Raw genomic sequence first — 27605 nt, forward strand, 5'->3', positions numbered from 1 at the left:
GGAAAATACATAAAAGGAAGCTTGAGTGTGAGTGGACGGAGGCTGTTGATCACCTCCATCCTAGGAAAAAAAAATGTCAGAGTATAGCAAATAGTAGCAAAAAATGTGTGATTGATTCTGAATGTGAAGTGAAAAAAACTCCTGTTATGGACAATGAGAGCTCCCCACTCTCTCAAAGAAATCTACAAGAAAAAGTAGAATGTGATTATGCCACCCGAAGTTCAGGGGTCCAGAACTCAGACTGTATTGAGCAACAGAATAAAAGCAAACGACAGCAAGAACTGAATGAAGTAAAAGATACCAATGTTTTAAAGCATTCAAAACTTTCTCACCCCAAGCCTAGTGAAATTTCCAAAACATTTGAGTCTGTGGAAAAAATACAAGGAGAGAATTGTCAAGAATATAAAAGCAAACAACAGCAAGAAATGGATGAAGTAAAGGATAGTACCAATGTTTTAAAGCATTCAAAAATTTCTCACCCCAAGCCTAGTGAAATTTCCAAAACATTTGAGTCTGTGGAAAAAATACAAGGAGAGAATTGTCAAGAACAACACCAAAAAAAATTAATGAAGTAAAGGATAGTACCAATGTTTTAAAGCATTCAAAAATTTCTCACCCCAAGCCTAGTGAAATTTCCAAAACATTTGAGTCTGTGGAAAAACTACAAGGAGAGCATTGTCAAGAAATACATGACCAATTTAAAAATGTTCAGCACCATAATCATGACTCCCTCTTGCACCTGGACTGTGTTGAAGAGAACTGCACAGAGAAAGCAAAGAGGTGTAAGCCTGATGAGGGGGGGAAGCTCCGAGGCATTTGTGGTGCTGTCTTAAGTTCTCGGTTGGAGTCTCCTTCACCACAGTCACAGCCTTCAAACTCCTTAGATACTGCAGCAGCACTTTCTCTTCTGCCAAAGGAGATGACGCATGACTGTAGCTCTGAAATCACTGGAGCAGCATCTTCCCCTGTGCATGGACTGTGTTCAGGGCCGGAGAGTTATACAGGTATCCTCTGCAGTAATGGATTTCTTGTAAAACATAATAAAGCTATAATTGAATTAGAAAAAGGACAGAACCCCACCACTAATCATGTTACTACCCCAAAATTGTATGCTTCTGATCAGCCTTTTTTGATGAATAATAATTGTTCAAATGTTCAGGCTAACATTTCTCAGTCCAAGGAAGTTTGTTTCTCAAAGAATGATGAAAAATTACTATCTGTCGTCAGTCTCCAGAAGCAAGTGAAAGATGATTTAATGAGTGCTGAAGAGAGTAGACACAAGCAAGAAATTGATCCCACCAACCCAGCGCTGCCAGAAATGAGGAAAAGCTCCGTTAGTGCTTCACCATGTCCCAAGGTGTTGGCAAAAAGAATGATTAGTAACATAAAGTATTGCATGTTAAAAATAAATTCATCATCAGGGTCAGGTCTCCTGGATTTTAATAAAAAGTATGAATATTTACCAATACTTCAGGCATCAGTGGAGACCTTTTTCATGTCACAAAATAACCCAAAGCAGTCTGGGACTCGGAAGTCTTTGTTCTCTAAAATGATATCACATGGCTGTGGAAAAGTAGTTATGGAAAAAATCATCATGAAAATGAGACTCCAGCTTATAATAGATGCCAACCTGGTGAATTATGCAGGTGAGCACCCTATGTCTAGCAGCATGGAGACTTTTGCATTATTTATTGATGGCCAGGTGGCCTCACCCTCTGATCTGCCAGAGGCTCTACATAACCCTGGGGCTAGTGTGCTAGCAAATGGCCTCTCACCTCAGTGTGTAAAATCACCAATTGCCCAGCAAGTGTCTGAACTACATTGTCCATACAAGACCAGTAAGATGAAAACCTTTTATGGAGCTTCATGCAGAATAATGGTCAGTTCAGGTATATATAATCACAGTCCTGCAGATCAAGGAGTGCCCATGAGCTCCTCTCCTGAAGATTGCTCTTCACCTCTAGAAGCTGGACATCAGCAACACTGTTCTCCTGTTTCTTTGAAGAAAGATCCAATTCAGGAAAACATTTCGTCAACATCTTTCAGCTCTTCACTTCGGGAAGACCACATTAGCAAGATACCAAAGACCACTGACAGAACCATGTTTGTACCTAATGAGTTTTATCAGCCCTGTTGGGAGGACTTTCCTTACCAACACTCATTGGATGGACACCAAAAATCCAAGTTCATCCACCTCTTCCAGGGGAAGCAACAGGATGTCATCAAATTAAAGGTCAGGATTTAAAAACTTTGTTGTTTATTTATTTATTTATTATTACTATATTGTCCAGTTCACAAGGATGCACAAGAAAGTAAGAAGTTTGCAAGAGGTCAAGTATCCCACATTAAATTTCTGGGAAGTTCTTACATGAGATATCACCTCCATCCTTGAGTCAGTCCAGTGTGCCTGTGAAGCTTTCAATAGTACATACCTTAGTCGCATGGCTGATAAATTTGCTCTACTCATCCACTATGACACTATACAGTACCCTCCTGAGGTTCGCACTATCCGAATTTCGCAATCCTCGAGTTTCACGCTTAGGCCTAAATTCTCACCATCCTGACTCGCACATTATCGCCCAAAGTTTTGCGTTGTTTTGACATGTACGGGTCACATCTACCTACTGTTGGCGTCATGCTCGCTGCCTTAAAGGGCGGTGTCGCACTGGCCATTTTCATCCAACCAATAAGGCTATGGACAACCACGTTGCCCGTATCCCAACCGGGAGTGAGTTGTCGGTTGTCCGTCCGAATGGAAAATGGTTGTGGGTATGAGCGTGGGTACGTGGGTACTGCGTGGCTGTGTGTAAACAGACGACGGCAGTGGCTGAGGAGTGAGGAGCAGTGGAAGATGGCCCACCAAGAGACTCGTAAAGTGGACTGGCAGAGCTGCTTTGTTTACTATTTGATTAACAAGATAAGAGAACACCCCGTGCTGTGGAACCACAATCCCAAAAACTTTTTTCTCCAGTCTATGAAAATTGTAGGACTCCTGGTGCTGTGTTCCTGACTGTCCTCCTGTGAACTACGCATGCTCAGAGGTGAATGTAAACAAACAAAGACTTGTTGATAAACAGAGCTGTTTGCATGCATCCCCGACAGCATGGCTATGCTCACTTTGCTTGCCAGCTCCCCCACCTCATGAACATATGATGCCTTCATGCCCCTCCTCCCCCCCCCCAGAAAAAAAATATGCCAAAATTATGGGCCTGCGTATGCACATCAAGACAGTTTTATTTTTTGTAAATATCAAGATGCTCTTTCTTGTAAATTTACCCGTGAATCACTGCATGAAAGCTACTTATTGGCTCAGGAACACAACAGCGGTCTTCACAGTACAGTTCTCGGTATTACCCCAGAACATCACCCATCTCACAGCAAAGAACACCTTGGTGCTATATGAAGAATTTTGTGTCCATACAACACACTGCCGTATTGCTTTATCATTGCAAATAGAAGGGGGGTTGAGGGGGGCGAAGCTCCTCCATTAGGTAGGTTACGTTGAGTTAGGTGTAGTGTGGAGCGGCGGAAATACGCTGCGCAGGACAGGACATATGCGGTCAGGTGTTGTGAGAAATATCTCCTCGCTGAAATAAGTCTTTCTGCTATCCACCAAGCATGTGCGCTGGGGGAATACACAGCAGGAAAAGCATTAATTTGTCTGGTATTGTTCTAGTTTGTCCACTTGTGATCTTTGTGAGCAGTGAGTGAAATATAGAAACAGTAAGCAAGTTGAACCTCTCTCTCCGAGCTATTTTGGGGCTGTGGACGGCGGCAGGTGCACGTACAACAGGCATTGAAGTCAATCATTTTGTTTGTGATTTAATGATTGGCAACAGAAACAGTTATAGTAAATCCATTTGGAAGTGGCAGATGTGGGGGTGAAAGGTGCGGGTCAGCCCCGCCCCACACCCTGCCACACACTCAAGACTTCTCGCTTCCTCTCATATGTCAGCTATTTACTACTTTTAAATGAATTTAATTAAATAATTGGATAATCCAATAAGATCATATAGTGTTCAGATTGTTTCGTTTTTAAGATAATAGCAAAGATTTTGTATAAATACCACGACACTTGACAACGTTGTATTCCAACGTTGTCATTCTACACATCCAGGGCCCAGCCTGCCCAGGTCACTTCTCTCAAGGTCATGGAAGGGCCAGCAGGTGTGCCCATGGGTGGCCTGCTCCCACCTCTGCCTCTCCCCTCCCTCCCTCTCCCTGCCTCTCCACGTCGTTGGCTGCTCAGCCGTAAGAAAGGACTCATTTACAATGTAAACAAGTACTTTTTAGACGAAAAAAACAACAGAGGATTTATCATACCACTCACAAGAGTAACTGCAAGAACAGCAAGAGCCACTAATGTTAGTGAAAGAACTATTGAAAGAGTCTGCGCCAAACTGAGGAGGAGATAGAGAAGGAAAAGGATTAGAGGATGAAAGGAGGATTAGGCGGAGAACAAATATAATTAAGAGGAGGTAGGGACTGTAAAACTATAGATTCTGGGAGTGGCCTCCTTTCCATAAGCTAATCCGCTTAAACCTCAATTTCTCTTTTTTTTTTTTTTAATTTTATGGAATGTACCAAATATATGTTGTCTTATGGGCAGAGAGAGAGAGAGAGAGAGAGAGAGAGAGAGAGAGAGAGAGAGAGAGAGAGAGAGAGAGAGAAGGAGGAGGGAGGAGGAGGAGGAAATGAAGGGAGGCTAATGGTGGTCCACTTAACACCTTGACTCTAATCCCACAACTGGAGACAGATGTGGCAGCGTGGTATGGAAGGAGAGACCCCCGCAGAATCCCCCAATCCGCCAGTTTCTCGTGGATTGACTATAGCAGATTATTTCATAAAACTACTAGAAAAAATAGGTTCGTCCAGCAGTATCCCACGGGTAACATTTTGGAAATTTACCCAATTCTCTGACGAGGTTTGGGTAAACACTCCTGCCCTCCCATTTTTGAAGCCATAATTGTGCCCAGAACTGCTTCTTCCTTCCATTTAACTGCAGCAACAAGTCCATAATTTGGTTAAAGGCTGCACAAGTCGCAACAGCCCTAACTTTAGCAGACGATACAGGGCGACTGCTTTGTTTATGGGCAACCGACCTTGGTTGTATGAGGCGCACACATGGAAAAGTTGGAGTTTCTGGTTGTCCCTACTGCCAATGTGGTTGGAGGAAAAAGGGCCCAATTTGACAGCAACATTTTTAGGCTCCCTCAGTTGGGTGACCGTGTTCACACATGCTGGGGCAAGATTTACAGAGATGCTAATGGCCTGCAGTAAAATCAACAAACTATTGATTTAACTATCAGTGTTGACTTCAGAACAAAGCTTTCATTAGAGGACCACCCCCGCCACCGCCCCACCCCACCCGTTACCCCCGGCCCCGTAGAGGACCACCCCACCCGTTACCCCCTGCCCCGTAGAGGACCACCCACCCGTTACCCCCGGCCCCGTAGAGGACCACCCACCCGTTACCCCCGGCCCCGTAGAGGACCACCCACCCGTTACCCCCGGCCCCGTAGAGGACCAACCCACCCGTTACCCCTGCCCGTGAGGACCACCCACCACCGTTACCCCTGGCCCAGTAGAGGACCACACACCCGTTACCCCCGGCCCCGTAGAGTACCACCCACCCGTTACCCCCGGCCCCGTAGAGGACCAACCCACCCGTTACCCCCTGCCCCGTAGAGGACCACCCACCCGTTACCCCCGGCCCCGTAGAGGACCAACCCACCCGTTACCCCCTGCCCCGTAGAGGACCACCCACCCGTTACCCCTGCCCGTAGAGGACCACCCACCCGTTACCCTGCCCCAGAGGACCAACCCACCCGTTACCCCTGCCCGTGAGGACCACCCACCATACCCCGGCCCCAGAGGACCAACCCACCCGTTACCCCCTGCCCGTGAGGACCACCCACCTGTTACCCCGGCCCGTAGAGGACCAACCCACCGTTACCCCCTGCCCCGTAGAGGACCACCCACCCGTTACCACCCACCGTTACCCCTGCCCGTGAGGACCACCCACCCGTTACCCCGGCCCGTGAGGACCACCCACACCCGTTACCCCGGCCCGTGAGGACCACCCACCCGTTACCCCCGGCCCCGTAGAGGACCAACCCCCCCGTTACCCCCTGCCCCGTAGAGGACCAACCCACCCCTTACCCCCCGCCCGTGAGAGGACCACCCACCTGTTACCCCCTGCCCGTGAGGACCACCCACCCGTTACCCCGGCCCGTGAGGACCACCCACCCGTTACCCCTGCCCGTGAGGACCAACCCACCCGTACCCGGCCCGTGAGGACCAACCCACCCGTAGAGGACCAACCCACCCGTTACCCCCGGCCCCGTAGAGGACCACCCACCCGGTAACCCCGGGCCCCGTGAGGACCACCCACCCGTTACCCCCTGCCCCGTAGAGGACCAACCCACCCGTTACCCCTGCCCGTGAGGACCAACCCACCCGTTACCCCCTGCCCGTGAGGACCACCCACCCGTTACCCCGGCCCGAGAGGACCAACCCACCGTTACCCCGGCCCGTGAGGACCAACCCACCGTTACCCCGGCCCGTGAGGACCACCCACCTGTTACTCCCCGGCCCGTGAGGACCACCCCACCCTTCACCCCTGGGCCAGTACAGCACCACCCCACCCCTTACCCCTGGGCCAGTAGAGGACCAACCTTGCCGCTGCCCCACCCCATCCGTTACCCCCGGCCCCGTAAAGCAGTGGTTCCCAACTTTTTCAAAGTCACGGACCAGTCGAGCAAGTGAAAAAAATTCTGCTGACCAGTGCCATAGGTACAGATCCAAGCATACACTGACATTTACATAGTCCAAATACATATTTTATTTTTTTAGCAATTTGAAATTCAATGGGACAATGTCTCACATTATACAAAAGGATTATAAAGGCTAAATTATTCAAATGGACGCCATGAGGGAAAAATAGTACACTAACTACAGCACTTAGTACTACAGTAGACACGGAAAAGACTAGCTGTCATGGTGATAAATTCATGTACCTATTGCAAGACGTATCAATAGTACTCCAAAATGTAATATCTCATGTTTTACAAATGAAATTAGTAATCCATATTGAACCACGTCATGTCAGCATTCAAAAAAACTTTGGATTTTGGAGGTTTTTGGACTTTGGAATTTTGGATACAGGAAGGATTCTTAACCTGTATTTCAAAATTTGGTGTTCAGTTTGGGTGCCTGCTTATGTGGGAGGAGATGTGGTTCATCACTTCAAAAATTCTTTTACTGGGGCGAAATCTTGGCCTACTGTATAGTATTGTGTAGGAATACTACACCATACAAAATGGACTTTCTTACATTGCCTGTCACCTGCACTTAATCACCAACAAGGTAACACCCCCACATCATGCTCCCTAACATTACTGAGATTACCACAGGCTTAGAATTAAACCAAACAAAGCATTCAGCATATGCATTAACCCGGTAGCAGCGGGGATCATGTTTCTTAATGGTCCCTCCAAGCGAGAAAAATGAGCAAAAATCACCCCTCACACAAACCATTTCATAATATATATCAAAGCATTTCTGATCAGATTATGCATCATCTGTTTTGGGGGGTTTATATCAATGCACAAATTTGGCCCGTCGCTGCTACACGGTAAAGCCACAAATTTGGCCCGTCGCTGCTACACGGTAAAGCCACAAATTTGGCCCGTCGCTGCTACACGGTAAAGCCACAAATTTGGCCCGTCGCTGCTACACATTAAAGCCACAAATTTGGCCCGTCGCTGCTACACGGTAAAGCCACAAATTTGGCCCGTCGCTGCTACACGGTAAAGCCACAAATTTGGCCCGTCGCTGCTACAAGGTAAAGCCACAAATTTGGCCCGTCGCTGCTACACGGTAAAGCCACAAATTTGGCCCGTCGCTGCTACATGGTAAAGCCACAAATTTGGCCCGTCGCTGCTACACATTAAAGCCACAAATTTGGCCCGTCGCTGCTACACGGTAAAGCCACAAATTTGGCCTGTCGCTGCTACACGTTAAAGCCACAAATTTGGCCCGTCACTGCTACACATTAAAGCCACAAATTTGGCCCGTCGCTGCTACCAGGTTAAATGTTTCTTCCTTGGCACTCACAATGGTATAGCCGTAATATCAAATATGCCTCTTGCTTTTTCTTATATCAAGATCAGATTTAAAGGCATATGATTTTTATTTTCATCCATTATTTACACACTTGCAAGTTACTCCATTTCCTTCATGACTGCACTTTTTTTTATACTTATAATGAATGAATGCAGCTTGCTTTTCCTGTTCAATAATAAGTTCCTCGATCTTTAAAATTATGCCTACAGTCTGCACTGCAAAAATGCAATACACCAGGTATTCGTTATATGCGAGGGTTAGGTTCTGCAAAAAGCTGCATAATGTGAATTCGCATATATCGAACCTATCGTCCCATTAACTATAGGGGGTTATGTTCCACGACCCGTTTTCGAACCCTCTAACTATTTATTCCGGCACCGTTTCACATATAAAGCACTAAAGCAACAATAAAGCACATTAGTACAGATAAACTGTAAAACATAATATGAAAATACATTGTAAACAAACAAAAACTTTAGGATCAGAGGGAGGGAAAGGTTAATTATAGGCGAGGAAAGAGCGAGAAAACCTTTGCACCCGCCGCCCTCTAGTGTGAGTCTGCCACCATACCTCACCAATCAGTCACACCAGCAACGCTACTCACATAATAGCGAATTTTTCTCGCATAAAACGAATACCTGGCACATTTAGGTTAGTCGCATATGAGCGAATTCGCATATTTCAAACTCGCATGTATCGAATACCAGCTTCTTTTCTCTCCTCTCTTTTAATTGTGGTCATCATTTTCTGCTGCTACCACTACCACTCACTACTTTACATATTCTGAGACATGTAGGGGGACATAATTGTTCTAAAAGATGAAAGTCAGATAGATTTTTGGACAGAAGATATGCTGAATAACTGGTTCTTGAAAGGTACAATGTGTAGGTTGATTGGTCCCTTGCAATCTTGTTACACCGAGTATTCGAAATATGCGAATTCGCTCATATGACTAACCTAAATGTGCCAAGTATTCGTTCTATGCGAGAAAAATTCGCTATAATGCGCTGGTGTGACTGGTTGGTGAGGTATGGTGGCCGACTCGCACTAGAGGGCAGCGGGTGCAAATGTTTCCTGCACTTTTCTTGTCTATAATTACCCTTTTCCTTCCTCTGATCCTAAAGTTAATCCACAGTTAGGTAATTATCAACTTAAATCTGTACTAATGTGCTTTATTGCTGCTTTAGTGCTTTATTATTGTGAAACGGTGCTGGAATAAATAGTTAGTGTTTGAAAATGGGTCGTGGAACATAACCCCCTATAATTAATGGGATGATAGGTTCAATATATGTGAGTTCACATTATGCGAGCTTTTTGCAGAACCTAACCCTCGCATACAACGAATACCTGATGTATATCATTGTGTATCCTTGTACAGGTAACTCTTGATTTACACGAGTTTGGTTTACGCATTTTTTAAATAACGCAGGGTCCAAAATCCAAATAAATGTTTAATTTACATGTTTTTTTCACTTATACGCGATATTTTATGGAGTGGCCACCACATGTCTCATGCAATTGGACTCACACGGCGCCGCGGCCACACAGCTGAGCTCAGTTCTTTCTGCGCGCCACTTGAACAACAATACAGTACCCACGCTGCCACGCTACTCAACAATAGGGGTGGGCAGGTACCGGTACCAGTACCGTTACTAACGGTACCAGCTATATGATACGGTACCGGTACCAGACTGCTCGGTACCGGTACCAATACTATCCAGTCGCTCATGGTGTCCCTCATTTCTTCCTCACGAGTGAGGCTGAGACTGAGTTGATATCTTGGTGATATGGATATTCTCTCTCTCTCTCTCTCTCTCTCTCTCCACTGAATGAAGTGAATATTTATTTTTCAATACAAACCTACCTCTTGTTTGATTTACATTGTTTTTGATTTATGCGACCTCTTCAAGGAGACAATACTCGTGTAAATTGAGAGTTACCTGTATAACTGTATAACATTGTAGGCCTGCTTCCCATTGGTCCCTTGCAATCTTGTTACTCGATTTACGTGAGTATTGTGTCCTTGAAGAGGTCGCGTAAATCAAACAAGAGGTAGGTTTGTACCTTTATTGCCTACTGTATCACTCTGACTCCTCTCCCTCTCGTGGTTCCTCCTCTGGCTGCCCTTCCCCTCGTGGTAGCACAGCAGCGAGGGTGTTGTTGTTGTTGAGTAGCGTGGCAGCGTGGGTACTGTATTGTTGTTCAAGTGGCGTGCAGGAAGAACTGAGCTCAGCTGTGTGGCCGCGGTGCCGTGTGAGTCCAGTTGTGTAAGACATCTGTTGGCCACTCCACAAAATATCGCGTATAAGTGAAAACACGTGTTAATTAAACATTTATTTGGATTTTGGACCCCGCGTTATTTAAAAAACGTGTAAACCAAACTCGCTTAAATCGCGAGTTACCTGTATATCATTGTGTATCCTTGTATAACTAGATAAATCATTGTAGAGCTGCTTCCCATTTCATTTTTCCTCCAAAAATATCACCTGTAATTGTTTATAATAATTTAACTCTGCTGCATCCAAATTGTCAAACTGTCATGACGAGACAAATCATCAATAGCCTCTTCTTTACAGTGTTTACTGGTGACCCGCAAGGAGTCCTATGCTACCTTGAGAGACATTGAGTTGTATGGAGGTCATGTGTTCGTCCATTTCACCAAGTTGGACCAACTGCTTGCCTTCCCTCAGTTACCCAAGTTGTGTGCCTCACCCAGCATAAGGTATGTTCTTTTAGTAGCCTTGCACTCAGTACTACCTCTAGCTCATTTTATCAGTAACCCTCATTTATTATTATTATTATTATTTATTATTATTATTATTATTATTATTATTATTATTATTATTATTATTATTATTATTATTATTATTATTATATTACTTTTACCACTATACAGCACTGTGTAACAGCAGGGCCCTGTGGCTAGCATGTTCTAACTAGTGATTTCAAGTCTCTCAAGTCTAGTGATCAGATAGAAACAGTCTTGAGTTTCATAACTAATGAGCAAAGCCTCTGGCTGGGAGGAATGAGTGGACAAGTTGCTTCAAGACTGTCTGAGGCCTGAGGAGACATTGTGCAGGGATTTATATGGGATGGATAGGCACCTGCTCCCTAAGTTCTTAACTTGCTGGTCACGCACCATTATGCAATATTGCACAATAGAGCTAACAAGTCTTGCCAAGATAGAGTCAGGCAGGGCAGTGAATTTCAACAAAACAGACGTCAGGGCCGGATCCAGACTGATGCCATTGATGCCATAGCATCGGTCAGATTTCACCACCAAAATCCAATATATTCCCTAGCTGGTCTGCAAATTATTCTGTTAAGCAGAAATTGGATGTTTTATAGCGATGAAAAAGATATTAATGGTAACACGAGATTATTTAGTATAATAAGATGTAATATTTTGAGTCCATGGTGTGTAGTACATAATAATAGTATACTCATATTCCCTGGTAATGCATCACTCGTCAACTGCTGCCGTATGTGTACGAGACAGGCGCGGTATACTCAAACCAGGCCTTTTGAACAGGCGCCAGTTGACTAAAGGGGCCTTCTGAAACGGCGCCTTTCGTTTCGGCTGGATCCCGATACACAAACATTTTCAAAGGTGCCATTGGTGCGCCGAATCGCTGATAGGCGGGATTTCCTTCACTGGTGCCTTTTCACGAGTCAACCAGTCAGAGTGCCCGTGACAACTGTGGCTTTGGAAGTGCGGGCCAATCACGCAGCACTGTCCGCAGCTGACAGCCGGTGCATGGAGAAAACATTCTAGAATCCTTGCACGGCGCGGAGGGAGAAAACACGCGGATACAAGTTAGTGAGGGTGAGAAATATGTCCGTTGAGAAGTTTGATCTTTTGAAGTGGTACGTGTTACTGATTTAGTGGTGATATGTTACTCATATATAAAAATCAAGTTTACCAGCATAATTAGTTCATAATTATGTGATAATAGGGCTTTAGTAACTTTGCAGTGATAGATTACCATAGTGATATGTCACGAATTTCATGGTAATAGATTAGTAATACAGTATACAAATATTGCAAAGAAGAAAGACACCATTTCCACCTCTTTTAAATGTCTTAATTTTCCCCGTGCACACCTTCCAGAGGAATATCTCGCCACCCGTACTCTAAGGGTTAATGGGATTTACATTAATTTCACTGGGAAATTCATTTTGGTTTACGAGTGTTTTGGAGTGCGAGCAGAATTTCAGAACAAATTAAACTCATAAACTGAGGCTTGACTGTAATTGTTAATAATTTCTGTAACGCAATGACAACCTAATGTCACTGACTCGTTGCCAAGTTAGCACCAGAAGGACATCATCCTACAGATGAAAAAACACCCTTGTGACAAGGAATTATCACCACAACATATAACCAATTATGTATTTAACTACAGTTTAGGGGAGACTGTGGCCGAGTGGTTAGCATGACAGCCCCGCGTTCAGGAGCTCCAGGAGGGACGCAGGTTTGAATCCTGGCCGCCGCACAGCTGAGGTTTTTCAGTCACCGCTGAGTGGCCTAAGACTACCCACATGCTGGCCTGAAGACCACCTATTAACCTGGGCTCTAGGTTCATTGGAATATACTTTGGCACCGCAGGAAATATATATATTTACCTTGGAATATGTGTCATCTTAAGATGTCTGGCGCAGTCGAACTCATAGCATCTTGAGACGTCTGGCGCAGTTTACGGGTTAAACTCATAAACCGAGGCTCAACTGTAATTGTTAATCATTTCTGTAACGCATGGCAATCCCGGATATGGCACGGGGCGCTGTTTTCGCCCAGCCGTAGTGAAGGGGTTAAACATGTGATAACCCTTTTTTGCATGTTAGTCTTATGGTAGTAGGAATAAAGTGTAGGATGTGGAAGGGAGAGAAGTGAGTAGGGGACGAGCTGATGGAGGTTGAGAGATTGACTTGCTAGAAAGAAGCTAGAACCAAACCACAAATTAGAGTAGAGTGGATCAAGACTTTTGTCTGTAGCAGCTTCACACTACTCAGCAACCCAACAGTAAATTTATCTTTTTGTTCTCTCAGGTTTGGTGTCTATGGTTCTCTGTCTAACGTGCTAGAGGGTAAAGTAAGAGTGGTTCTGACTGATATGCGGACGTTACTGCTGCTGCACCATGCCGCCCTTCTGGACCCCAACACAGGTATGCACATGATCTCAAGGTTGCTCCTGATGTATAACTGTAAAATCTTATTTGAGTGAGACAAGTGCTATCAACCCATCCGCTGCGATTGGCACAGATTTGGCTTTTACTGGTAGCCCGGTAACGTATACTCCCAGGTCTTTCTCTGCCTCTGTGGTGGATAGTGGAGTGTTTCCCATGTGGTATTGGTGTGCTGGATATCTCCTCCCAAGGTGCAGGATTTTACATTTTTCTTCATTGAATTGTAGCAGCCACTTTTTGTTCTGTTCCTGTAGCTTGGTGATGTCTGACTGTAGGAAATCCAGTCAAGGGGTTAATAGAAAACTGTGTACTGTAAACCCTTGATATAGTGGACTAATAGGGGGGAACTTAGTCCATTAATGCCAAAAGTCAGTTATAAGTGGCAAAAATTTATAAATTCTTATATTAATACCGATGATCCCAATAAACGTAGAAATATGATTCTTTATTGTTGTGTATGTTGTTCACACGTTGCCTGTATAGCTGCGCAGCACACTTGGCAGCGGACTATGAGGCACCAAGGCTGCCAGGTTGGCAGTGGGGCCCTGCAGGGGTGCCGTATTGTTACGGGTTTGGGTAAAATTTCACAAGTGCACCAATCTCACACTGGCAGATGAGTTTTTTTTATTTTATTTATTTATTTATTTTTTATGGTGTCTTATGAAATATATAAACTGCTAACTGTTTCTGTCACAAATCATTATATGATTGATTTTTCAATGCCTGTTATACACCCAGTGCCACAGCTGCAAAATAGCTTGCATAGAGAGGCTCAACTTGCTTACTGTTTCTATATTTCACACGCATGCCTCCCCCACTTCTGCGGCCCCACTGCACACGACTTTCTACTCATGCTCATCCCTATACTGTCCAAACCCCTTATGCAAGAGTTAACCAGCATCTCCATTCTTTCATCCCCTTCACAGGTAAACTCTGGAACAGTCTTCCTTCGTCTGTATTTCCTCCTGCCTATGACTTGTCCTCTTTCAAGAAGAGTGTATCAAGACACCTCTCCACCCAAAATTGACCTCTCTTTTGGCCACTCTTTACTTTTTACTTTTGTGGGAGCGACGAGTAGCGGGCTGTTTTTTATTTATTTTTTTTTTTCCCCCCTTCAGCCGTGTCCTTTGATGTAAAAAAAAGAAAAGGTCGTAAATGTATATCGAAAATAGCAGAGTGTTTGTGAGTGTCAGTAGTGATGAAGCTTTAGGAGGATAGAGGGGGGCTATGCTCCCAGTTCGGTAGGTTAGGGGAAGTTATGTTCGGTTAGTAAAATTATACGGCACTCGGTGTGGGGCGTGGAAATACACAGTGCGGGACGGGGGACATTTGCAGCGGCGTGCGTGGTACAATTCACGGGCCGGTGTCTCGAGAAATATCTCCTAGCAGAAATAAGTCGCTGTGCTGTTCACCACCACCACACATGTGGACTGGGGAAATACACGGCAGGAAAAACATTAATTTGCCTGGTTTTGTTCTAGTTTGTCCACTTGTGATCTTTGTTAACGGTGAGTGAAACATAGGATCAGTAAGCAAGTTGAACATCTTTCTCTGCGAGTTATTTTGTGGCTGCAGTGGCAGGTATACAACAGGCATTGAAAAGTCAATCATTAAATGATTTGTGACAGAAACAATTACTGTATCGGATTATTTCATAACACACCAAAAACTACAAAAAAATAAAGTTTCGTCTGCCAGTACGAGATTGGCGCACTTGTAAAATTTTGCCCAATCCCCTCGCAGGACCCCACTGTCAACCTGGCAGCCTCAGTGCCTCGCAGTCCATCGCCAAGTTTGCTGTGCGGCTATACAGACAACGTGCACACAACATACACAATATTTATTTATTTATTATTATTTTTTTTTCATCCCCGCCTTTAGCGCCAGTAGGCTTTCTTCAAGGGCCAGATGGATGGCCCAAGCCCGTCATGGCGCAGGCAATTTTTATAGTGGCGCCAGTTATGCTTGGCTCATGCTGCCCCCCGGAACTCATTCTTGATTCACTGGACGGTTTCTTCTGGAGTCCAGGTTGATGGGTGGTCTTCTGGACAGCATGTGGGTAGTCTTAGGCCACTCGGCGGTGACTGAAAAATCCCAGGTGGTAGCGTGGGGATTCGAACTGACGTTATCCATGGCATGGTGAATGTGAGCCCAGCACACTAACCACTCAGCCACCGCCTACCCTACATTTATTAGGTTCGTAGGTATTATTTTACGATTTTTTTTTTTCGCCACTTATAACGGACTTTCGGCATTAACAGACTACGTTCCCCTCAAATTAGTCCATTATATTGAGGGTTTACTGTACAAGAGGTGCATGTGGTGTGTCAGGATGGGATGGAGAAAGTATTGAAAGCGTGTATGAGCGGTTTGGTGTGGGTGCGACAGTGAAAGGAGCGGAGTGGTGGAGTGATGAAGCGTGGCGCATTGAGATGGTTTGGACACATGATGAAAATGGGGGAGAATGAATTCGTGAAGAGAGTGTATGAGGGAAGGTTTGACGGAGGGGGTGAAGTGAAGTGGATCAATAGGGTGAGAGGGTTGGAAGTAGCAGGATTGAATGTGCTGAGAGGGAGTGCCAGAACAGGGAGATATGGAGACACTTCTGCTGCGGCCACCCCCTGGAGGGAAGTTCCTGCGAGAGAGCAAGGTGTCGGAGATATAGATAGATAGATAGATAGAAGTGGAGTGTACTTAGAGAGCGTCTGATATGTCTTCCATGATTTGTTGAGGGTTTATTTATGTTAACGTTTTTAAGTGTTATTTTTAAGGTGGATTCGTTTGAGATGTTATGTTTAAAGGGATGCGTGTGATGTGATTTGGTTAAAGGCGTGAACTGTTATCTCGCTCGTTACAGGGCCGGAGTTACTGTTGCCTGCTTCACAAGTTGATTGTAGTAGGTGAGGTAACACAATAGCCTTTAGTTAACCCAGTAGTAGCAACGGGCCAAATTTGTGGCTTTACCGTGTAGCAGCAACGGGCCAAATTTGTGGCTTTACCGTGTAGCAGCAACGGGCCAAATTTGTGGCTTTACCGTGTAGCAGCGACGGGCCAAATTTGTGGCTTTACTGTGTAGCAGCAACGGGCCAAATTTGTGGCTTTACCGTGTAGCAGCAACGGGCCAAATTTGTGGCTTTACTGTGTAGCAGCAACGGGCCAAATTTGTGGCTTTACCGTGTAGCAGCGACGGGCCAAATTTGTGGCTTTACCGTGTAGCAGCGACGGGCCAAATTTGTGGCTTTACCGTGTAGCAGCGACGGGCCAAATTTGTGGCTTTACCGTTTAGCAGCGACGGGCCAAATTTGTGGCTTTACCGTGTAGCAGCGACGGGCCAAATTTGTGGCTTTACCGTGTAGCAGCAACGGGCCAAATTTGTGCCATGATATAAACCCCCCAAAAACGATGATTCATAATCTGATCACAAATGCTTTGATATGTATTACGAAATGGTTTGTGTTTGGGGTGATTTTTTCTCATTTTTCTGGCTTAGAGGGACCATTAAGAAACATGATCCCCGCTGCTTCTGGGTTAAGTGATGTCATTGATGTGTGGATTATGTTTTGGCCGAGCGGAAGCTGTTAAGTGTCTTGTATGTTTGCAGGTGATGTTCTCAAGGCAGTGATGAGGAGCGCCCGCCACCACACAACATTGGTTCCCGCCAACACGCTACGAATGTGTGCAAGCCTGTAAGTCTTTGCCACATAGAGAGGTTAGAGATATATCGTCACCTTCGTAAACAAACCGTCTAAGTCATTATATTCTACTTTCCAGGAAATCATAAAAGAACTGTTATTATCTTATTTGACTTCAGATTTAGGCAGGAATGAAAAGGCCAATTCCAGAACACTCAAACCCTGAATGACGAACGCAACTCTACAAAAATGGGCGTCACATGATGAAAAATTGATGTAAACAAAAACCTGGAAATCACTGAAAAATGGCTTGGGCGATTATTCTATGAGGGTGACGATGATTTGTTTCAATAGAAGATGTGAGATAACAAAGGGAGAAAGAGATGTAGCATGGAACAGCTGGAGAGGAAGGAAAAGACAGGACCTATGGATGAAGTACAAACAAGGGAGATATGCAGTTTTTTTTTTTTTTTTTTTTTTTTTTTTTTAAATATTTGTCATTTTTTTTTTTAATATTTATTTATTTATTTATTTATTTATTTATTTTTTCCTGTAATATTTGTCAGTCACCCTGGAAAATTTAAGCTATTGGGGTTTTCAGATAATCTGTGTTCGAATTACTGGACTTTTACAGAACCTTTTTTTTTTTATTTATTCATTTATTTATTTATTTTTTTGTATGCCTATAGTGCTGGTAGGCTTTCTTGAGGGGCCTGGATGGTAGTCGGCCCCAGCCTGTCATGGCACAGGCAAGTATTTATAGTGGCGCCATCCTCTCTTGGCTCATGCTGCCCCCTGGAACTTGTTCTTGATTCACTTGGACGGCTTCCTCTAGAGTCCGGGTTGATGGGTGGTCTTCAGGACAGCATGTGGGTAGTTTTAAGCCACTCGGCAGTGACTGAAAAATCCCAGGTGGTAGCTTGGGGATTCGAACCTGCGTTGTCCATCACGTGGTGAATGTGGGCCCAGCACGCTACCACTCAGCCACCGCCTACCCTAAATAACCCTAAATAATCCCACCATAATGAGACACTAATGAACTTTTAATGATTTGAGTTTTAAATGGATTCACATAGATCCTTTCTTTCAACAGACTTCTTCAAAGACCAAGGACGCCTACTGAAGAAAAGTACAGACAAGTTTTGAAACAAAATCTTACCCTTGTCATGAAGTAAGTTTACGTCTGTTTTAATTTGTCTTGTGATTGTTGACTAGACATGACTCATAGTGTAAGTATAACTTGGTGTTTGCTGAATCATCTGGGGGCTTCGTGGTGCAGTGGTTAGCACACTCGGCTCACAAGCGAGAGAGCCCAGGTTCGATTCCCGGGCGGAGTGGAAAAATTTGGGCGGCTTTTCCGATACCCTACGGCCCTGTCCACCCAGCAGTGAATGGGTACCAGGTAGTAATTGGGGGTTGTGTCCCATCTATAATTCCTTCCCCTTCTGTCTCTCTCCAGCATATGACCACAGGTGTTGCGCCGACTAAACAAAACTTTCCAACTTTTGCTGAATCATCAACATTTTGCATATACTTTTCTACAAGGTGTGTTGAGGCTGGTGCTGGACACATCTTGGGGGGAAATCAAGAGAGTGTCTGTGCCAATCTGTCCCCTGCGTCTCCCCCTTCTGAGTACCTGATGTGTCTCAGGTTTGTTCACCGCTGCCTCAACTTTGCTCACCGCTATACAGCAGTCCTTATTGGTAAGTCATTGTCACCTGGTACAACGTTGTCAGCTGTCATTTATATCTCAAAAGTTAAATTATTTTTTCTTTTCATATTTTTATACTTTTTTATCCTTGGATCATTTGCCACATGGGGGCTTCGTGGTGCAGTGGTTAGCACACTCGACTCACAACCGAGAGAGCCTGGGTTCGATTCCTGGGCGGAGTGGAAAAATTTGGTCGGCTTTTCTGATACCCCACGCCCCTGTCCACCCAGCAGTGAATGGGTACCAGGTATTAATCGGGGGTTGTGTCCCGTTCCCTTCTCCTATAATTCCTTCCCCTCCTGTCTCTCTCCGGCATATGACCACAGATGCTGTGCCGACTAAACCAAACTTTCCAACTTCATTTACCACATCTATTATAGCAAGTGTAATTCTCTATTTACTGAAAGTTTAAACATGGAAAGGAGACAAGGTTATAATGTAATTGATTCCATTTTTTCTTTGTATAGTAATTTCTATGTACTGTACTCCCTCTAATTAAGTGAGAATTTGATTGACTTTGCGGGTCGCAAAGTATGAATTCACAAAATTGGAATAATTAATCTCATCACAAGGACGTGTGTACTGCATACTCACTGCACTCGTGAGATATCAGAGGACACATATACAGTAAAACCCCGATTATCCGAAAGCGGATTATCCGAAAAACCGGATTATCCGAAATTGATCTGGATAATGCAATTAAATTTTTTTTTTCTATACTAAAACGTTATAAAACATCAAAAATAAATAAAAGTAACTACATATGTACTATATTAACACATTTAAAATTGATAAGAACAGTTAAAATGAATATGCTTTCTAATACGTATTGCCGAAATAGCTTGTAACGAATAGATCAATGTATTAGACAAAAAACATTAAACAAACTCTCAACAACACCACGTCCGCACCTTCGCCCCAGCAAGGACGTAGGTGCGGCGAACGAACAAACTACTGCACGACTACTCTCACCCCGTACTCTAAAGACAACGACACAAACACGACTCCCCTCTCCACTCCATGCCACATTCCCCTTCCAACATACGAGTTGCGCGATAATATGAGTCATCATACTGTGTCTCCACCTGCACGATGCATCAAGGTCACACTTGCAAGCTTGCACAACCATTCACAATCGCACTCTGCAACATTCACAATTCAGATCTGCAACGCTCACAAGTATCAACATACACTGGTCCAGACAAGGAGACACACAGACAAACATACAATAAAACATTTACATCACATGTTTTAAGCGTACTACTTTGTTTAAGCGTGGCGTGTTTGTTTGGTTTCAAAATCAAAATGGCGGCGATCAAAATGGCGGCCATAAATCTGGATTATCCGAAAAATCGGCTTATCCGAAAGAGGCTTCCCCCCTTCCATTTCGGATAATCGGGGTTTTACTGTACTACATCCTGGCTGAGTTTTGCTTGAATTACCGTATTTTGCGGCGTATAATGATCACTTTTTTTTACTCAGAAAATGACAAAAAGTTACCTTTACAAAATATATGCTGAAGGTACAAATTTTGATTGATTTAACCTGGTAGCAGCGATGGGTCAAATTTGTGGCTTTACCATGTAGCAGCGACGGGCCAAATTTGTGGCTTTACCATGTAGCAGCGACGGGCCAAATTTGTGGCTTTAGCATGTAGCAGCGACGGGCCAAATTTGTGCCATGATATAAACCCCCCAAAATAAATGATACATAATCTGATCACAAGTGCTTTGATATATATTATGAAATGGTTTGTGTGAGGGGTGATTTTTTCTCATTTTTCTCGCTTGGAGGGACCATTGAGAAACATGATCCCCGCTGCTACTGGGTTAAATATGCAAAAGAACATGAAAGTGTGAATTTGCAGGAGAGGAGGATGACATGTGAAGTGATAAATGGGTCACAAGATGACGCAGCACACGTGGGAGCCGAGGCGCGGCGTGAACACTCAACACAAAACACAACACCACCAGTCATCAGCTCTCCTCCTCTTGTTGATAGTCTTCTACCTCTTAAATTCCATCACGATGTTGTCTATCTTCTATCGATATATTCACGCTGACTGCTTATCTGAACTTGCTAACTGCATGCCTCCCCCCCTCCTGCGGCCTCGCCTCACACGACTTTCTGATCAAGCTCATCCCTATACTGTCCAAACCCCTTATGCAAGAGTTAACCAGCATCTTCAGTCTTTCATCCCTCACGCTGGTAAACTCTGGAACAATCTTCCCTCATCTGTATTTCCTCCTGCCTACGACTTGAACTCTTTCAAGAGGAGGGTATCAGGGCACCTCTCCTCCCGAAATTGATTTCTCTTTTTGGCCACTCTACTCTATTTAGGAACCGTAAGTAGTAGGCTTTTTTTTTGTCATTATTTTTTTTTTTTTTTTACGCCCTTGCACTGTCGCCTCTGCTGTAAAAAAAAAAAAAAAAAAAAAAAAAAATGTGCAGGGTACCTTGACAGTGATGGTTTAAGTGGCTATTACACAGGAACCATTTTGACAGAGCAGGGTCTGTCAAGCAGCAAATTCTGCCTGATGGGGTTCTGCATGGCGACCATGGGGCGGACTTGGGCGGACTAGTCTGGAGCTACTTATACTGTGCAGCGGCCCGATCTTTGGTAAAATATAGTACGGATTTAGGATAAACTGGGGGCTTCTTTTTCTTCTCTTCTTGTTGTTGCTTGTTGGGCTCTTTGTTCAGTTCAGTTGGGACATTTTCACCGTGTAGGCGTCGCGTTCATTATTGTCACCTTATTTATTGTTATCGACGTCATGGAAGGTGACCTGAATGAGGACGTTTATGTTCCGCCTGAGGATGTTGACCCTGTTAACCCAGTAGCAGCGACGGGCCAAATTTGTGCCATTATATAAACCCCCGAAAATAGATGATACATAATCTGATCACAAATGCTTTGATCTATATTATGAAATGGTTTGTGTGAGGGGTGATTTTTTCTCATTTTTCTTGCTTGGAGGGACCATTAAGAAACATGATCCCCGCTGCTGCCGGGTTAAGGAGCTGGCTGTGGATGAGGCGGAGGACACTCAAGCTGCCAGCCAGGAGTCGTAGAATTTTCAGAACCCGCGGCCCCACCGGAAGTACTTTCTCCTTAAATCAAGAGATATGACAAATGCCGATGTCTTGCACTTCCGGTGCATCATGTGCCACCCCTAGAGGACCATCATTAACCCGGTAGCAGCGGGGATCATGTTTCTTAATGGTCCCTCCAAGCGAGAAAAATGAGAAAAAATCACCCCTCACACAAACCATTTCATAATATATATCAAAGCATTTGTGATCAGATTATGTATCATCTATTTTTTTGGGTTTATATCATGGCACAAATTTGGCCCGTTTCTGCTACACAGTAAAGCCACAAATTTGGCCCGTTGCTGCTACACAGTAAAGCCACAAATTTGGCCCGTCACTGCTACTGGGTTAAGGGTTTTAGAGCCAAAATTGAACAAGTAGACGAGACGTACCTTGTGTCAGTTGAAGTATGAAGCTAAGCCCATACACAAAACAGTTTGTGGTTAGTGGTTAGCATTAGCTTCTAGTAATTTCTTTATCAGTTAAGCAGTTTAGCGTAAGCAAAGCTAACTTTTTACTTATTGGATTACCAGTTAGCGAAATTAACTTTTTGGTCAGTGGTGCCCACCACTACCTAAAGGCATGACTGCTAAATAAAGCAAGATTAATATACGCCATTAACCCTTTTCATCCGTGACGCAGACGTCGCCGTCACGGAGCCGCAAAACAACTCACAGAGAGAGGTTCAACATGCATACTGTCTATTCATTTCACTCACCGCGCACACTGGGATGTGGACACACTAGTTGAACAAAATCAGGTAAATTAATGTTTTTCCTGCTGTGTATTCCCCCTGTACGCATGCGTGGTGGACAGCAGTGCGACTTGTTTTTGCAAGGAGGTATTTCTCAACACAGGCCCACGCCGCCGCCATATCCCGTCCCACACTTCGTATTTCTGACGCCCCAAATCACAAGCCAAATAAATTTAACCAAACCTAACTTAACCTAACCTACCTAACATGAGCGGGGAGGGGGCTTCACCCTCCTCGACCTCCTTAAGGGAGGCGATGCAAGCAGTTTTGATGAAAAATATCACTTTCTGTGATATTGTTATTATTTTAGGGTTTAGATGTTTCTAAAGCCGGTGTCACACTGAACAAATCTACCCAGCAACGGACAGAATGTTCATTACCGGGTATTTGTCCATTGAGATTTTGTGGTCCGTTAAATCCGAAATCTTTTAAATCTGGGTCCGTTAAATCGAGGGCCGAGTGTAGTTGTAAATTTTGCAGTTGGCAATTGTGGGGTTCTTGAAAAGTCTGGACTTCTGAAGATCTCATAAAATGGCGGGGACTTCCACGGTATTTTCCACGGGCTATTTCTTGATATAATGAATTCATGACAGCAATACTACCCTGCCAGCACCCCATCAAGAGATCTACTCAGTTGCCTCAATATGGCTGGCCGTCGCGCACGCACAGAGGTAAGCGTTCACTCGCCGACCACTGCAGCAAGAGGACGTGGGCAGACAAAGCGGAGAACAACTATTTATTTGTCAGTTAAAAGGGCCCAAGCAACAGCTAAGTCATTTGAGTCCCATCTCCTAGGAGTTCAGAAATTGAGAGCATTATTACAGAGTGAGAAGCAGTAAGTAAAACGGGGAGGATTTACATAGATTTACATAGAAAGTCAGACCACACAGACCCCATGGTCCAGACTTGGTGGTCTGTCCTTAAACCTAAGTGATTTTACATTAATCAGAAGACTCCAAAACGTTGCATTTCTACTCTAGTTGATATTAAGTTGAAGGAAGTGACGGTCGAGCTTATTTTTGAAGGAGTCAATCGTGTTACACTGGACCACTGATGATGGGAGCTTATTCCATTCTCGCACTACAACGTTGGTGAAGAAAAATTTGGTGCAGTCTGAATTTACTTGTCTACATCTGAGTTTTACGCCATTGTTCCTCGTCTAAAGTGTCATCGATCATAAACAATGTTGATCTGTCTACATTCGTGAAACCATTAAGTATTTTAAAACATTCGATCAGTATTCCTCGGAGGCGACGTTTCTCAAGAGAGAACATGTTAAGGGTTGAAAGCCTTTCTTCGTAGGATTTGTTGCTAAGGAATGGATCATTTTCGTTGCTGACGCTGAACACCTTCTAATTTAGTAATATCCTTTGCATGGTGGGAGACCAAAACTGTACCGCATATTCCAAGTGGGTCTGACTAAACTGTTGTAGAGCGGAGTATTACATCTTTATTCTTAAATAAAAGTTTCTTTTAATGAAGCCCAACATTCTGTTCGCTTTATTTGCTGCATCGATGCATTGCTGTGAGAATTTGAGGTTTGACGCGATTTTGACCCCCAAGTCCTTGACGATTGAACGCTTTGAGTTTAACGCCGCGCATTTCGTAATCAAACTTCTTATTCCTCGTTCCAACTTGAAGGACCTGGCACTTGTCTACGTTAAAGGGCATCTCCATCTATCCGACCAAGTTGAAATTTTGTGCAAATCCTCTTGGAGGCTTTGCCTGTCTTCGCAGTGAGAACCGAGTTACCAATCTTTGTGTCGTCTGCAAATTTACTAATGCGGTTATTGAGTCCAACATCCACGTCGTTGATGTAAATAATGAAGAGCATTGGGCCAAGAACCGAGCCCTGAGGGACGCCACTAGTGACCGGCGCCCACTCTGAGTTAAATCCGTCAATCACTACTCTTTGTTGTCTGTTGCTCAACCAATTCGCGATCCATTGGTTTACCTGACCGTCAATACCTATTTGCTTTAATTTGTAAAGTAATTTATGATGCGGGACTTTATCAAACGCTTTCTGGAAATCAAGATAGACTACGTCCAGTGATTTGGTTACGTCATAAACAGTGAAGAGGTCGTTATAAAAGGTTAATAGATTTGATAGGCAGGATCTTTTGTTTCGGAAGCCATGTTGTGAGTCCCCAATTAATGAGTGGCTTTCAAGGTAACTCACAATTTTGTCTCTAATTATGCCCTCAAGTAGCTTACCTACAACCGAAGTTAGACTAATGGGCCTGTAATTACCTGGAAGGAGGTTGGGATGAAGGAGTCAGTCATGAGTGCCCCTTAAAAAAGAGCGACCATGAACTATTGGAGATGAAAACTTTGGAAGGATTTAAATATTGAGAAGAGAAGAAGAAGAAGAAGCTCAAGAGGAAAAGAAGACGAAATCGAAGAAAAGAAAAAGAAACATAAAGGAAAATCAAAAGGAAGAGGTAGAAGAAGAACAAGTAGGAAAGAAGGAAAACGAGAAGAGTAGTTACGTTACTTATCAAATACACAACACAAGCAAGAAGAAGAAGAAAAAGAAGAATATAAAAAAAGGAAAAGGAGGAGGAAAAAGAATAGTTACGTTTCTCCTTACCATATTAACAACTCAGTCAAGTAGAAGAAGAAAAGAAGAAAGAGAAGAAGGAATAGAAGAAAGAGAAGAATTATTACATTTCTCATTATCACATTCACAACCCTCCCCCTGATAAGGAAAAAAAGAAAAGCTATGCTAAGGCAGATTACATTGGACTCGAGACTTTCTTTGGTCAGCCACCGCCTACCCTACCCTGTCTTGAAGACCACCTATCATCATGGACTCTAGATTCTCCTAAAAAGAGGATAAGATATGAGTTCTGGGGGGCAGCATGAGCCAAACATAATGGCGCCACTATAAGCACTTGCCTGTGCCACAACGGATTGGGGCTGACGACCAGACCCTCTACTGGCGCCAGAGGCAAAACGTAAAAAAAGGTAATATAATAAAATTGAGGCTGATATCGAAAACATTGACAGGCTATATAGCCGCCTCACACCCCCCAAAATATTACATCCCTGACAAATCAGTTGACTCACTCACCCTTATCAGTGGTCATGCAGCTGGCTGTAATATTTTCATGTTACAAACAACCAACCACAGCTTTTCAATACAGTTATACACCAGGTATTTGTTATATGCGAGGGTTATGTTCTGCAAAAAGCTCGCATAATGTGAATTCTCATATATCGAACCTATCATCCCATTAACTATAGGGGGTTATGTTCCACGACCCGTTTTCGAACCCTCTTACTATTTATTCCGGCACCTCTTCACAATAATAAAGCACTAAAGCAACAATAAAGCACATTAGTACAGATAAACTGTAAAATATAGAGCTGCTGATTGCTTCTGGGGAGACACACCCAAAGTCTACAATTTAGGCTGATAATTACCTACCTGTGGATTAACTTTAGGATCAGAGGGAGGAAAAGGTTAATTATAGGTGAGGAAAATGCGGGAAAACATTTACACCCGCCGCCCTCTAGTGTGAGTCTGCCACCATACCTCACCAACCAGTCACACCGGCGCTGCTACTCACATAATAGCAAATTTTTCTCGCAAAATATGAATACTTGGCATATTTAGGTTAGTTGCATATGAGTGAATTTGCATATTTCGAACTCGTATATATCGAATACCCGATGTATATTTATAATTCATGTCATAAATCACATAATAATATTGCACAGAGGTGACACTTAAAATGTTATTAATTGGAGCTAAGAAAAACAAACTTCCCAATGAAAGCTCACGAGTCAGGTTCATCAGGCTGCAGCTGCCCGCGCTAACTTTACGCAATGGAGACTGAGCCTTTCTGAGACCCTTAGATGTGAACTTGACGTGTCACGGACCCATCATCATTATGTAATTGTCTCGTCATCAGAGTCCACCTGATTAGTTTCTCCATGTAATTAAATGTCGGACAAGTACTTGTTTGAAATAACTGAATATGCGCATTGAGTACACACATTATGAGAAGCATCATGGGAAAAAGTCACCAAATCATGTGTTGTGTTATTACTGATTTCACTACATCAACGCTCTTAAACCTTTTTTAATTATTATATTTCATTTCACATTATTTTTATTTATTGAGTTATTTTCTAATCAGGGACCCCCTAAAAGCATGGGGCCTGAGGCTGTGTAGTGCTGACTTGCCCGATGGGTGAGCCTCCCATAACCCACTTAGCCAGACTGGTAAAGGAGTGGCTCTTCTGTTACGCTGGTCGCGGGTTCGATCCCCGGCGCCGGCAAACCTTTCCTTGTCTCGATTAATTTTTCACGTGTTTCGTTACACGCAGTGGTCGTGTGGGAGAGTAGAAAAGAAAAAATTCTGGCATTTCAGCTGCAGCCTCATTAGCCTCCATGTAAATCCAGCGGTGAGGGGCCTGCTTCTCAATAAGGCAGTCAATCACAATGCAGAAAGGCACTTAAATGGACCAAATCAGAGCAGGAAATGAAAATAGGTCACTACCAATCAGACAACAGTTCTTTCAATACATAATATTTTGATGCAGAAAGTGGCATTGGTCTTGGGAGTAATGGTGTGTAATAAGCAAGCTCAAAATTTCAGGTAATGTAGGCACAAAAACATTCTTGCACCTTTTATTGGTCTTGTATTCAGTATCTGGAGTGACACATACCATTCAAGCCTCTGCTCACAGCTGTGCAGATTGTGTCATAAAGTTTCAAATATTGGGATTTCAAAAATCAAGACCATTGTATTTTTCCATTCATTTCTAGGAGAAGGATTAGAGGAGACCTGCTCCCACCAACTATCATTATACCGGCTGTCTGCTGCGAGGGAAGTGCTGCAAGACTTTTCCATGGAGGCTCCTTGTGCAAGAAACGGCTGATTTCAAATCAGAGTGTGGAACAAAGGTGACAAAGATGTATGCATTGCACTTGGTTCCAATATATATATATATATATATATATATATATATATATATATATATATATATATATATATATATATATATATATATATATATATATATATATATATATATATATATAATGTGTATAGGTTAATTCTAATTACTGTATAAGGGAAAGTCAAAGTTAA

At 43.7% G+C, this 27605-nt stretch overlaps 1 protein-coding gene across 1 annotated transcript; it reads left to right on the plus strand.

The window, feature by feature from the left end:
• The first annotated feature begins 563 nt into the window (after positions 1-563).
• LOC126989943 (uncharacterized) lies at positions 564-27456 on the plus strand. The gene is made up of 7 exons (XM_050848541.1): positions 564-2233; positions 10704-10849; positions 13177-13292; positions 16915-16999; positions 18039-18116; positions 18491-18648; positions 27281-27456. The coding sequence occupies exons 1-7, from the start codon at positions 920-922 to the stop codon at positions 27391-27393; spliced, it is 2010 nt and encodes a 669-aa protein (XP_050704498.1). The 5' UTR covers positions 564-919; the 3' UTR covers positions 27394-27456.
• Positions 27457-27605: the final 149 nt, after the last annotated feature.

This window comes from Eriocheir sinensis, chromosome 6 (assembly GCF_024679095.1).
Source record: "Eriocheir sinensis breed Jianghai 21 chromosome 6, ASM2467909v1, whole genome shotgun sequence".
Classification (NCBI taxonomy): Eukaryota; Metazoa; Arthropoda; class Malacostraca; order Decapoda; family Varunidae; genus Eriocheir; species Eriocheir sinensis.